This window comes from Diuraphis noxia, unplaced genomic scaffold (genome assembly GCF_037042655.1).
Source record: "Diuraphis noxia isolate RWA-SAM2 unplaced genomic scaffold, SU_Dnox_SAM2 contig0004, whole genome shotgun sequence".
Classification (NCBI taxonomy): Eukaryota; Metazoa; Arthropoda; class Insecta; order Hemiptera; family Aphididae; genus Diuraphis; species Diuraphis noxia.
The window spans coordinates 21,065,964-21,082,324 of NW_028301714.1; the positions used below are offsets into that span (position 1 = coordinate 21,065,964).

General features: G+C 29.4%; 1 protein-coding gene across 1 annotated transcript in view; it reads left to right on the forward strand.

Annotated features, from left to right (window-relative positions):
• The window catches only part of LOC107166231 (lachesin-like), a 249,005-nt gene that overhangs the window by 89,866 nt on the left and 142,778 nt on the right, over positions 1 to 16,361 (forward strand). The window contains exon 4 of the mRNA XM_089227405.1: positions 14,767 to 14,974. Within this exon, the coding sequence (XP_089083531.1) occupies positions 14,767 to 14,974 (208 nt within the window). The remainder of the gene's footprint in view (positions 1 to 14,766; positions 14,975 to 16,361) is intronic.

The window sequence follows — 16,361 nt, forward strand, 5'->3', positions numbered from 1 at the left end:
TCCTGAAGTATGCTCGAACGACTCTCGACGGCGACATTTGCTCTTTTTTTTCATATGCATATATTATAAAAGCAGTACTAACATAAAATTAGAGTCGTTTACGTATGGCCTAAAACGCTATAAAACATCGCGATGGGTTGACAAGACCATGTGGGTAGAGGGTAAGTAAAAAATTCAACTCCAACGACCCCTTTAAATTAAGACGATCATCCCTACTCTACACCCTACGACGATAATGGTTTTTTTTTCGTTCGTCCGTCCGTTCCTAAGTCTCATTATTTACAGTCTGCTGGTTCGCATAGGTACCGGAAAAAATAATAACAGTAATAATAATAATAACGCATCATAAACCTCACTTGTAACGTTTCTTCGCATCTAGGATGTAGGGGGGGGATACAAGGTGTATCCGTTCACTATAAAAATAACGGGTGTTATAGCGATGGCAGCGGCATCGGTGTATAGACAAGAATATAATAACACATTACATATTATGTACGAATAAAAAAAAATCATCTCGAAACCTTATACCTAGTTAAATTATATCAGATGATCAAATGAAATATTATCGTCCAGTTGAAGTTTACGTGCACAAAAAATACGCTCACTAAACCATATTTTATTTATTTATTTTTTATATGACAAGAATAGCTAGATCCAAATACCATTTCAGTCGAGTCGAGTTACTTATATCATGTTATGCATTTATCATAATATTGCATGGTCGATACACGATCGATTTGACGTTCCAAGTGTGACATGACATTTATTGTGATTTAGCAGAGTAATCGGTGTCTTTTGTTGGAAAGTGACACATGTAAACTATAAGAATAAAAAAATTAATACTCTGAGATTTAGTGTTTCACAGTACATGGAAGTTTCATGATGAGAGGGGGTGGTGTCAACGTATAGACTTAGGAGACCTATACGATAAATGACCACTGTGTGCCCCGATTAAATAGTTTTGTATTTGTTGTTCAGTGGCGTCGGCAACTGTACAAAAATAGGATGTAGTGACAATTTGTTTTAACACTTCAACGGTGTTTCATTTTCCTAAATTTTTATTTCATTAGTCGATCGAATGGATTAAAAATAATAATAATATTCATCGTCGCATCATTTAATTATTATAATATAACAATAATAATTCATTGTGTATTTCAATAATTTAATGAATACGATTTAATTACATAAACACAATACTTTGCGACCTGTAAGTTAAATTGTATAAGGCATCTAATTTTCTCCAGTTCAAACAAGTTTTTATAAGGAAAACGATTTAAAATCATAGTAGAAGCTTTGCTTAAACATTATATTATAGTGTACCTCACTTCTGCTATTGAAAATTTAATTAAATGAGCCGAGCAATTATTGTTATTAAATAATATTTTGCATAGATCCCAGTATTTATTATTATTATATAAAATCGATTAGTTTTGATGATGTCTTTAATGTAACACAATCATTCTATTGAAGTTAAACATAATACCATAGTTTATTACAAATTACATTTTTGTAGACATGGTGCTGTATATTATTATATTTTAGTGCTCCGTTGGGTATAATATACAGTATATACTTAAACAATTACTATAATTTTGTGTTAGATTTAAATACTATCCGGGAATATTTCAATTAACCATTTTAATACAAAGTATTATGTATTATTACCAAATAATATAAATTCTTAAAAAAAAATGTTCAAATATACGGTTATTCCGTCATAAACCATTATAATCGCTATTAAATTATCCCATAGAATTTTCGTGAGTACATTTTATAAAGAATAAAGATATTGTGTGAATATTTTTAAAATATCTATTAATCGCTTTTTGATGACTAGAAAACGTTCAATGCGTACTCCCATTGATTTTTGAATACAATAAATTGGCGTATACACCCGCAGATTACTTCGACGCAGCACAATATAATATTACAATATTACGTGTAGCCTAACAGATATGTGTGTATATGTGTGTGTGTGTGTGTGTGTGTGTGTGTATGGGTACAAACCCGTACGTTGATTGAACAGTTGTTAGAGGGCGAGGTGTGTATGCAAATTACATCACGATCGTAGTGGTGACGGACGGTGCAAACGGGTATGGCGCGATGGAGACGTCGAATTTCCCAAAGGACGTTGTGCGCGAGAACTTGTTGATCGGCAGTGGAGTAAATGTATGGATTCATAAAAGCGGATGAATACGCGCGGGTGTAAGGGATTGGGTTAGCGATGAAAAAAAAATTCCCTCTGTACACATGACACGCGAACACTTCGTTTTAAATATACTTAAAACCTACACGGGATACTTTGAAGTCGAGCTATTTGGATTCGGCTGATAAAAAAGTTTGAAAAAAAAAATCCATGCGGCCAATGTGTAAAATATATTCGAATCGACGCTGGGCATGCGTCTCTACACACTTCGATGAAACGCGTACAAAGTTATCAAAAGACGGCGATTTCGTTATAAATATAATTTACGTTCAATATTAAAATGCATATTTAACGCGACGTATTACGTATTATTGTTATGAGAAGGATTATCAAAAGATACTAAACGGAAACATGAAAATTGAAAATAGTCCATGTTCATAAATACATCTACCCAGTAGTGTGCTGATCACCCAAAGAAAAAATAAAAATCACACACTAAATATGAAGGCGTCTTTTACAAACATTTCGATATACTGTAATAATATTAATATATATATAATTATATACGACGACCGCGTTAAATCCACGTGCAGCTGTATGTTGGCGTCGGTGAGTTTAAGCGTTATTTTTTCTCTAGATAAAATATTTTGCCGTTAAACTGCTATTGTAGTTGTCACTAGTTGAAAATATATTTTTCTCGGGATAGGTTATTTTTATAAACAACTCGTTATGTAGATAACACACATTTTTTTCTCCCATATTCAAATTTTAAATGTATTATTTGTTCGCAAAATGCATTATTTTTTTTTTAATAACATTAAGAATTAATTAAAGTGCACGTGGAGGTTGTCGTGGAATGAATGTCTTGGTTACAAATAATGTTGCGTGAAACAATGTAAAATGGTTCGACTCCAAAGATGGGTTTTGGGTACGTATTAATGCTTAACACAAAAACTTATTAACAACCCGACCCAGCGTTGTTTTTCATTTCTTACAATCTCTTCATAATTATTATTAGGTAGTTAATATTAAGGTTTACCGCCAATGTCAAGTTCACGCTTGTACATATTATATATTTTGTATTGTAATGATTTGCTTACATAAAAATTCTTAATGAATCGTATACAGTACTTGTAAACTTGTAAACGGATTACATGCGTTTAATAATTATTATAATTGTAAGTATTTATATTTACCAGACAGCAGCGTGCATACATTGATAATACCTAAAGTTCCGATTTTACAAGGTTTTGTACGCGAATTTAAATTATCTAAAAATGTGTCTCTTAAAGTTATTGTATTTCATGCCAAAGAGTCATTCTCGTCGGGGATGATGTTTAAAGTAAAGTATATAAAATGTACACGTATGCATTTGTGTATGCACACTAGCGCTCGGTTATTAATTAATTTAATGATAATTGCTAGCAACAATCTGAAATTTGAATAAACAATTCCATATTTCCATGTAAAAGTTTACATTTTATAAATTTACGCCACCACAGTTTGGTGGCAAGGTATTTTATAAGGCGATGCCACAAAAGTATTCCGAACACGGGGTAGATGCATTTGTGACCTAGTCATTCGATATTTCTGATCTTTAGCAAGTTAAATTGATATAATATTATGTTGAAGTTTCCGCATGATTGTATAACCGATGATTTACACTGTAAACGTAATGTTGTGATATAGTAGCTATAAATTGAGTGTCTCAATAGTACGCGTGAGTGAAACTTTTTTATAGAGGTTGTGAAAAAAGGTTATCACCTTCCGGAGTCATACCTATATTAAGTTTGTATTGGAAAAATAAAACATAACATTTTCAATTTAAATTAATTTTATGAAATTATATCAAAAATTAAGGCAAATGAATTATTATTTATTGCCATAGAAACCTTATTGTCGATTAAACACACGTCATGTTACCACTTTTAGTCGTAATAGCTGAATCCATTAATCCTACATGTGCTACAGCATCTAAAAAAATTTGACTTCAACAAATATTGTAAAAATACACGTATTGAGTTTTAAAACGTGTGAAATTGTAACGATATCGTTTGAAAATACATTAATATAATTAAAATATTGTTTTGTTTTCCTAGAAATGTGTGACTAGGTCACGTCATGGACGATTAGCACGTTCCACATAGGTGTAAGATTTTATTTTTTTGTTCTTTCTACCTTATCAAAGTAAAAAAACTTTGCTATGTATAAACCGTTCAATTTGGATTTGTACTTTGACCATCGTGGCTTACGCTCTAAATTTATCAAATGTATAACAAATCACATATTCGCTACCTACTAATATAATTTTAAATTTATTTAACGATGTCTTCATCCTAACCTAACCTTCATCGTTACATGGACGACATTATGTAAATATTAATGTTTCCTTAAAAATTGTTAACCTTAGACTTCTTGTATGCCAATGGCCCATTTACGCTGAGTATTTTTGTTTAAATTTAAAAAAAAAATATTTATGCAAGTATAATATACAAATAGATAGATTTGTTTGTTTTTCCTTTATACATGGTCATATAAATATACAATATTGTACGTTTATAAATTCTATTTACAAATTACATTATTTACGTGTTATACTTGTCCAGTGGTCCAACATCCTTGAAAACTTAGATTCATATATATTGAGAATAATCTCTTGAAATTATAATCTGTGCATATTACAACGATAATAAGGGAAATTACTGAAAACGATACGCCGAAGTAATAACCGGCAACAATTCGTGATGAAAAGCTTTTAATCGATCTTTAATCATTTTGCATTATCCTCTGTTACATGTAAATCAGGTATTTGTAACTTTCCAAACTCGTCGTTTAACGTTAATAATAATAATAGTTATGACTTTCTAATATTATTATGCGAGGACAAATATTTGTTTCTTCGTTCCTTTTTTAATGGAAAATAATAGGAAAAGGGATGAGAGAAAAACGGTTTAAAGGCTTACACTAAATTCACGAACGTGTCAACAACAAACGGGCTAGTACGATCTTAGTGAACGTCCAGAGTCGATGCGATTTCCGTTTAAGCTTACAGGTATTCGGTCTCATCCTTTTATCTTTCGGTTCTCTATAAATTTCAATGCACGCGTGACGAAATGATTTATATTATTATTATTATTATTATTATTATGTATTTTTGTAATACAACATTTCGTCTTCACGTCATCTACACTCACTTTTACATACAGCAATCACAGTCACCTAAAGTTTATGGCCTCATATTTTTATATGAATATTCTCTAAGGCATGTCCTGATTCACAATAAAACAATCACTCTATATAGGTATATTAGTTTATAATATATAAAATGGGAAACATTGTCGTAGTTTTGTACCGTGTTTATCGTCACCGATGATCGAATCGTTATTTGTGCACGTCGAGTTTTATTTTACCTTTAGAGAAAGGAGACTAAAATCAAATTTGGCGTGTACGGTGTGGATACAAAAGTTATAGATTCGAGAAAATGTTTGATGCGAACCCGGACAGTGTTTTAAGCAAACCAAGCCCAACAGAAACACATATTATGCTGCATATAGAATATTTTATTTTATAATATTCGACCTTAGATATTTTCTTTTATTTTAACAAAATTTTCGCCTACGTCGTAAATCAATCATATACGACTTGTATTTGTTGAAAAGGTTTTTATTGTATATTCTATCATCAATATAAAATCAACCCTTCCTAATATCACAATTGTTCTCTCGTCTCTTTTATATATATTATATATTTTTTTTTATTCTTATATTATATTGTTTATAACATTCGAATCGTTTTATTATTATGACTATTTATTACTCAGCAATATAATTTTTTATGCATGGTGGATTAAGTATATATCCGTTGAGTTAACTAAGGTGGTGGTTCAAATGAATCCAATTGACGTACTGGTTCAAGACCAGCCACGGTCAGCATGCGTGCAGTTAATTGATATGACTTCAATTTTTAAGAATTTTTTTTTTAACTTTCAACATTGAATTTATTTGAAAATTATTGTAATAAAGACAGTCCCAAATCAGTGAATATGAACAGTAAAAATTACATTTTGTTATCATAAAATTCGCACGAAAATTCGCTCAAACAACACAGATTATAGGCCAGTTCATCCAACGGGTTACGTGAGGCAACATCTTTTCGTTTTAGGAAATACATTACAATCAAAAAATCAGTCATTGCAGATACTACTGTGGTTGAAAAATGTTACCAAATAGACAATCAACTTTCTAGCCAATTACGATAAATCTGACAAAAAGTACAATATAATTTAAAAAAATATTATTTGAAGCAAAAATAACTAAGTACATACAAACTCTCCAATACACTATCTCTTAATACATTATGTTATATTGTAAAGCTACAACTGGTTACATAGTGATGTGAATTGATCAGAATTTCCACTAATTTTTCTAACAGAAAATACTATATTAAAATAATCCATTACTAAATGTAAAATTTATAAAAGTTTTTTTTTGCTTTTTTTGAATTTAATATTATGTTTCATGTAGTAGAACATTTAATCAATGTCATACGTATGCTACGTAATATTTAGATAACATAAATCAATATCTTATATTCCAAATTCAACCCCATTTTGTTTTATTTATTTATACTGATAGAGTGGTAAAACAATTTCAAAAGTACCATGCAGCGAGTCATTAAATTGAAAAATAAAACTCCTTTGTTGTACCAAAAACATATATTTTTTTTTTGTTCAAATACATCAGAATAACACCAAGAAAAAACGTAAAACAGTAAAACAAATGTGAAAGATATAATAAATGTTGGGGTAAACTGTGAACACCATTCACGAACTTTTTTCAAATAAAATTAATTATGATTGTATTACAATATATTAACACCTGGTTCAGTGTCCCATGCAATTACCACATAAATGTATTTCCTAACTTTGCACCTATGCATAGAATATAGAAATTATATTTATATACACCTACAGGTTTAGGACCTACGTCCTACGTCCTACACTTTCTATATATTTTTTTTAAAGTCATATATAAATTTATTCAAATAAAAAGACTGAATAAATTTCGTCAACTTGTTAAAGGAATATTCTTTTTTTTAACTTTAAAAAACATAATAAAAATAAATAATTAATAAAATCAAATTAAAACTTTTAACTGAATATTAATATTCAAATGACATCAAAGCATTAAAATGTATCTTAAAAAAGAATATAATAAATCTGAGACAAACAAAACAGGATTTTTTTCGTGTAGGTACAAAACATTAATTAAAAATGTGTGTTTTAAAATATTTTAATAATTTAGAAATTTTTATTAACATTCCTTGTTTTATTAAGAATTGTATATTGGTTAATTTTACTTAGACTTCCGTCATAAATAATAAATACGTTTTAAATTTATTTTTTAAACGCATAACATGATAAAATTTATGGCATTTAATTTCGTAAAGATTTTCACAGAACTCGTTGAATTAAATGTAATACCACAAATTACAGCATGACTGTGTGCAATAAAAAAAAAAAAAATGATGAGTTTTTAGAATAGGTCATAAATAATGTGTGCAAAAAAACTTTAACACAATAGTATTGAAAAAGCGACAAATGGTTTATTGTAAATAAAAAAAGAAACAAAACATTTCCTCTTTTATCTAATAGATTAGAATAAAACAGAAAAAAATAATTTAACTAAAATACATCATAATGAATGAAACCTAAGTACTAAAGATTCAAAATTCAATTCTAGTTTTATTTGACTGTTCTTTAGTTCCAGTATAAATAAAATTATCAACCTTTAGCATAAATACAATTATTTAAATAATATTAGATTATAATTTAACCTAAGTTATAATTATTATAAAAATATTAATGGCTAATAGTTTATTAATCAGAATTAATCGTAGATTATATTTTACCTAAATATTATGCTTAAGAAAAAAGAAGATATTTTGAAAAAAACAGCAAAAAATAATATTGAAACGTGCAACTGACTAGCGAAACTATTTATCGAAACTGTTAAATGCCTTTTATACTACGATGTTTGTTCACAAATTGAATATGTAGTGTGTGAATAAAATCACTTAGCAATCAATCTATCATTATCAAAGTTCACCGTTCTGAGACCCACAATTTCGTAATATTATTCACGAAGACGGCAACGGAACGAAAATAATATGCGGTGATGATCTGCTGATATGTGTGCATAAACGATTTTAAGCCGAAATAATAGAAATACCTATAGATAGTGTTGAACAACTCTATGTATTGATTAGATACAGCAATGGAAATAAATTTATACTGGGTACGTGCTATATTCGACCTTCTAAACCAGTTAATTGGTATATTGATCTTACAGCAACTATCGAATATATCTATAGTATTTACCCTTTTGAGATTAACTTCTTAATGATTGGTTATTTCAATTTATGTCAAACCGCTTCGAAAATTGTGACATAGGCTTATTGTGCATAGTAATTGTCTTACTGTGGAAAATATCATTTTTGAATGTTTCTCGTGGTTAAATTTGCATCAAATGAACAGTATTCAAAATGATTTCGCTTCACAATATTAGATCCAGTTTTTTCTGTAGTAATTTAATTAAAATTTCCTCAACTGATAATATTCTATAATACGTATAGATCGTTATCATCCAGATATTAAAAAAGAATTTGACACTGTAGATAATAATATTTTAAATAATAAATTAAACCTGATGGAAGTCAATGTCTCAATTCGAGTCCTTTATTTTTCATTTTTACGCTCTATTCTTAAATATAGACCTCTGATTTGGAATCTTAATCAAAATTACCTTAAAAAAAAAACTAGAAAATATTCAGAACAGATTCCTACATATGTTGGCGTATAAATTTCATAAAGATGATATATCACTAGCAATGGTAGCTACAGAATTTTATATAGAATCCTTAAAATTTAGAAGGCATTATTCTGATTTTCATTGGTTAAATTCTAAAATCGACTATCTAGAAATTCTGTCTTCAATCCCTCATCTTAATGTACCCAATATCACAAATGTCTTTTCGCTCCGGTTAACCGGATGTTAATGTTGGGTGATAAACTAAATACATTTGATTTTTTTTTCTCTCTACCTAGATTAAAAACTTGTTTCAAACATTAATGATAAATAACCAATAACACTGTCATATAAATATATAATACTTATTATTTACTCATATACGGTTTGAAAATTTCTTTGTAATTTTTTTTTTTTATTGATCAAATAGAAACTCGGCAACTACATGGCCATTAGTTACAGTTGTGGTATGTTTACGTGGTTTAAGATTTTTACAACATTTTTTTTTTTTTTAAAGGGGATTACAATATTAAAGATAAGTTATAACAGTATGGTTTCTAAGTATTTATATAAGAAAGAAAAAAACAAATGTGAATCATTAAATTAAATTGTAAAGACCTGTTGACTTCAAAAAAAGGATCATCTTATTGTTCTCCACAGCATTGGGTCCCAATGCGATGTCGAGGGTCGTGTCCAATCCGGTGTTTTGACGTTCTTGCTGGTATTTTAGGCATTCTGTTATTATGTGTTTCACTGATATTTGGACACCACATACTTCGCATAATGGTGGTTCTTCTTTGTAATTGTACTTATCAACCTATTGTAATTTTTTGCTCTCTTTAGAAATGCAATGTAGGTAATGAGTCATTTATAATCTCTAACTATTAATATTATAATATATTTGTATTTACTTTATATTGATTTACATTTATGTAGCTTTGATTGTAAATTAATTTGTTCTACTTATTACTCTATGCCTTTGAACGTTTTTAATAATAATAAAAATAAAAAATATATTCGAAATAATTGGTCAAACGAACAAAAAACATTACCAAACTGAATTAGATCAAAATTTACAGTCATGGCTATAACTGATTAATTAGTTTGAAAGAAAAGTGGTTTATACTATAACTATCTCAATGAGTTTGTGAATAAAATGAGGTTCTTGTGCGTTATTTACTTTTTGTAAACGGGCTAAACACAGATTTGTAAAATATTTTTATAGCGTATTACTAACTATACGAACCGTTTAAAGCGGAACACAGGATGAAAACGTTAGGTAACAGACTTGTCAGGACGATAAAACGCAACAGATGCAAAACTTAAAGCCACCACCCTTCTACTAACCACCTCCACCTCTAAGCACTCCTAAAAAAAAATTTTAAAAAAATATCGTCGTCGCACGAGCATAATATAACAATTAAAATGCCAGGGTTGAAAAATTTAAATTTTGCTGAAACGTATAAAAGTAATCACCTCCAAATGATCGATTTGCATCCTGTTCAACTGCACAAATACCTATTAGCAGCTATAAGGTGACGCAAATCTGGTTTCACTCATTTCGGTAGGTTCTGATAATATATGATAATATACTAAAATATATCAAAACAATAGCGTACCAGATGCGTATAAATTAAACTAATACGGCTATATTTTATTTAAAACCCGACGAATACGATCAAGACTTCACGTGAGACAATTTCATAATTTATGATTGGTATATTTTAGTGTAGAGCGTGAAATTAGTTGTGTTATATATTACAATGTGTCTTTTTTTTTACGATTTTTGTTCCTACAGAATGATTAGATTAACTATTTTTAATTTAATTCGTAATACCCAAAATCAGCTATTGATCTAAAGAAAGTAAAAGGTATTATTTAAATGTTCACACAATATCGTACACCATACATATTCAGTATTTTATCAACTAGGTACTATTTATTTTGTTTATATAATTCAAAATGTAGCTAAGCTCGTCAACTGTTGTTCACGTATTGAAATTTAATATCATCATTCTGCTGATAGTTATACGAAAGTGTATCTAGGGAGAAAAAATTTGTATTTTCTTTTACAAATGTAATTTCCACATTCGATGGATTACTGTTATATTTATTTAATGCAGCTACTATCTGGTATCATGGTAATATTATATAGTTATAATATATTTATGTTTTATATTTTATGGTAAAATATCATGCAATTCTATTTACAGTAATTTTTACCTAAAGCTGGTCACACACTACGGTTTTATTTGTCCGTGAACGGTGTACAGTGTAGTTCATACAACGTACACTGATAGTGTGTGGGCAATAAAACGGATGAAAAACACGGTACACTGATACGGAATGAAAACTGAAGAGTTTGATTTTTTGTCCGTGTTCGGTGTTTGGAATGGACAAAACCGAAGGTGTGTGCCCATGTTCGGTGTTCGAACTAAAACCACACAGTTTTAAAAACTAAAAATAGCATATATAAATAACCCCAATATTATTATTTTCAAGATTTTATTTTTGTACTGATAACAATAATTATTGTACAATATAAATTTAGTTTATTTAGTATCAAATACAACTATAGTTAAGTACGTTTAGTACGACTAGTACGTTGATAATAATGTTGATAGTTTGTGGTCGATTCGGTCATTTTTTTAAAAACGGTCCGTATTGTTCGAACATCGTACAAAGATATTAAATGGATGGTGTGTGTCGTTCATCAGTGTACGAACTAAAAATGTCGAACTACACCGTACACCGTACACGAACAATTAAAACCGTAGTGTGTGACCAGCTTAATACAAATACGATTTTATACGTTATACAGACATGAATAAAAACTTATTTTAAAACCAGTTAAATAATCTGAATTATAAGAAAATTTAGTAATTTATAGAGTACTCGAAAATCTTATGGGTGAATAACAATGTAGAATAGACACAATATATATTATGGCGAAATCAAGCTATATGATTCAGTTAACGGTCTATGACCTATGCTAAATGATCTTGGTGTCCGCATCGATCATTCAATAATGCGAGATATTTAAGTTTTATAGAAAAATTTTTAATTAAATACTTCATTTTAATAATATTATGTTACTTATGGTTTAATCAGTAAGTTGTTAAAACACATACAAGACTCATATCTATTTTTCCATCATTCTTTTATTTATCCAACGAAGAAAATAATTATAATATAAATATAACAATTCACAATTTATATGCTAATTCTATAGTAAATTATGTTTTAGGGTTTTTGGAAAATCTACATTAATTTTGTTATGCGAGTTTTTTCTCACTTATATAAAATACCTCAAATGCAAACCTAACTTAATAGTAAGCAAACAAAATTGTATTACAACATTCATAACTTCGCGGTGCATTATCACGAGCAATAACCTCGGTAGCTTAAAAGCACAATAATTTCGATGAAATTCAGTATATACATACAATACTACCAAGTAGGAGAGGAACGTTGTATGTAGTATATGTATTTGTAAAAAATACACATTATTATGATATTATTATGGATCCATGTATCGGCATCATCAAAATCAGTCAGTCATATCGTTTTCGATATATGTATAGTTTCTCGAACAGCGTAGTCAACAGACACGTGTGCGTATTTTTATATTTAAAATGACACACACTGTTGGGAAGAGGGAGCTCAAGACCATCTGTGTTGTAGCTGTTCGAGGTGGTCGAGCCCAATTTTCGATTATAATATAATATGCATTATGCTTACCTACTAACACAATGTGATTGAACTGATTTGCCTAATAAATAACCCCGGAAAAAATAACCCTATAATAAAAATTATTTGTAAGTAATAAAGTATAAATTTGTAAAACAATGTCAATAATATATAAATAAAAAATTCTCATTATAAACGAGGAATACAATACAATTTGTCAATTTATAATATAATATAATAATTTGGTAGTAAAGTATAAATTTGTAAAATAATGTCAATAATATATAAATAAAAAATTCTCATTATAAACATTTTCTTAAATTAAAATACATTTTTTTTTATAGATTTGAGATTAATTGGAAAACTTATATTATGGGGTTATTTTTTCGCGTGGTTATTTTTTCGGGGGTTTTTTTTTCGGGGTCTAAATTTCCGGGGTTATTTTTTCCGTGGTTATTTTTTCGCGGTACCGATTGAACTTCACAAAATGCAATACATACTCGTATATTCTTCGTGTACACGGTTTTAAAATAATAATAATGATAATAATATACGCAATTGACGTTTGCTGGCTAGTGCAAGACTTGCCCATTACTTCCGGCGGTGGACGTTTGCGCGTTAGGTGGCTGAACGGTAATTTTCCGTTGCTCGTGGTGACCGGACAAATCACGTAACGAGTCCGTCTCTGCAGATACACACACACACACACATTCCTAATTCGATTTCATCAGCCATCCGTTTTTGTTTCCGCTCCCGACCTAATGTGAACGTCGTTTCCGTGAGATAAAAGTGAACCGATGACGACAAACACGTCCGCCTGTCGATGTCACGCGTAAAGAGGACATTCTAATACAGTACGAGACGACTGGGTCCACAAAACAAGCAATAATAAAAAGTAGACGTGTTGCATCATAATATTATTTACATATGAGACTTCAACCCTTACTCACACATCCCAACCCCACAATCCCCTAGAACACGAGATCGTATTGAATCTGTATAAAATTACTTGCTCTAGCCTCTACGATAGAATTTTTTTCATCGGTAATGTTTATTTATATAGGTATTATTTATTATACGTTTATTTAACTTTAACGTTATTTTACGATTACTGCCGCGTTAATACCGTTTCTGTTAAAGCGAAAATAACAGAATACGCTACTGAAATTGATATTGAAGAAAATTGTTTTTATTATTTTTACATTCAAGCGCCTTTGACGATACTCAAAAGCACTATTATTGTTGAAACATCGTGGTAGTGGCGACGAAGACGATTTTCGAATAACTCGGCGGCCGCTATTCGCACTTAAGAAGTCATTTTTCTTCGTATGATTTGCCGTAAAAAATAAAAAGCTCATTTTATGGCCACCATTTTTCGCTCTATTCGTATATTTGAATAAGTAATAAAATTTATATTCCGCCAATGCTTCCTAGTACCAACTAATTAACAATTATGTAGTGTCTCACATCTCGTCCGAATTTCCGTTTCAAAACAAACAATTAACACGTAACGTAACTCAGTATAGTACACAAACATAAGTCACACAGTTTCCAATTATCTTCGAAGTTTACTCCTGAATGGTTTTTTAGTTTTAATTAATTTTGTTCTTACACCCGCGTTATTGGGGTTAACGATAATACGATTATTTAATTTTCTTTGAAGAACATTATTTATTTTTTTAAATAAAACATTCGAAACCACCAGTAAAATATATTTGAATTGAATTCAGTTCATTAAAACTTTTTATTTGAAGACATTGAAGTTCTTAATGAAACATATAAAATTTAACTTAATGAATGTAGATCGAATGCAGAATGATCAAAGTTTGAAAACACAATAAACATAATTACATGAAATATTGACAATATCAATCATTAAATCATTAGAGCTTAAAAATAAATAATATATATATATATATATATATATATATATGTATATATATATATATATGTATTACTTGTTTTCAAGTTACAAGTACATAGTATAAATGCAACAAATTGTATCAATGTATCAAATGTATATAACTAAAAGCACATGTATATGGAAAAATAAAAAAAATAAAAACGTACCATTTATTATGTTTTAAACCCACGATCTAAAGTTTTAATATTTTCTTTTAGATCGGTTGGATGAAAGCCGAAGATCAAACAATATTAACGTTTCACGAGCGTGTAGTGGCTTCAAATGGTCGATTCAGCGTAAGTCATGAGAACTACAGAACTTGGTATTTACATATAAGAGACGTGGAAGAAACTGACAAAGGCTGTTATATGTGTCAAGTAAACACAATCGAGATGCAAAAACAAATCAGCTGTTTAGACGTCTTGGGTAAGTGAACAACACAAAAAATACTATTATATAATAAATGAAATATTATGCTATTATATTCAAAGCCTAAACCTAAAATCCGGCAAACTAGGCATCTGGCACAAAATTAACTACTGAAATATGATATTGAATACAGTATTTTTATTTTTCTTAAACTTAATTTTAGTCTTCCATCAAATTTGTTAACACGTCTACAGACTGTTTGTTAAATATCGAAAATATATTTCATTATACTGTCTATACTTAAATATATCTTTACATTTATCTAATAAACAGCATCTCTCGACTGTAAAAATCATTGAATTATTGAAAAATTTTACTTGTAATGTAAATTGCGTTTTCAAAATGATCAGTTTATTATTTTTTTATGGTTCTTGGGTAAAATAAATTGGATGGTGGATTAATAATTACCATTACATTAGTAATGACAAACTTGTTTTATAATACACAATAAATTTGTACCTATGTATATTATCCTAATCATAACTCAATAATAATATTAATAGAAGATACCCATGACATGTTTCTTTATTAGCTACGATCTTGGGTACCCGAACTCTTTACTACTTGTATGCATTTTTATAATTGAATAATTTATTTGACCTGTATTCGCTTAACCAGCTAATGTATTTTAATATATTTTCGTAAAATCAGTTAAAACTAGATATTTTATTTGATATTCCGTCAAAAATATTTAATAAATTTAAAGGTAATGGCGTAATTAAAAAGAATACAATTGAATTCCAAAAAAAAAAAAAAAACTCTGTAAATTATATTATGGTAGGTATCACTTATTATTATAATATAGAAAATGTTAAAAATCTTTAATATTTTGATTTACTTCAATTTTTTGTTGGATTTATTTTTAGTATACATTTTAATTCAATTTTACATTATTATTGATACAAAATTAATATAATTATTATTTTTTTTGCAATACGATGAAAACATCCCATTTTCTCCGAAATCATCTGCAAGGAATATTAATGTTAAACTTTCAGCTCTGTCAGTTACACCCAAAAGTGCTCTTGTGTGTGTGCGTATGTTTTCGAGTTTATGAGTTGGCCACAAACTCAAAGTATTTTGAATAGTTCCGTCGATTAAGCGTCATGGTTTCTGAGTCGATCCAAAACTGCATCACGAAATCCGTTTTAAATTCGTAACTTTATATAATTGCCTTCCGGCCGTCTGACACGCGTGATGAAGACGACGACATACGATTATCTAAAGTCACGTGCTATTATCTCGGGTCGTCATCGACCTGTAACCGCGTGCACACGTCCTATAACCTCCTCCTCTCTACCACCACCTTGTCCCTTAACCACTGAAACGATGGTATATTGGACGCACGCAACAATTATTTCTACCACTGTGGTTATAATACAGT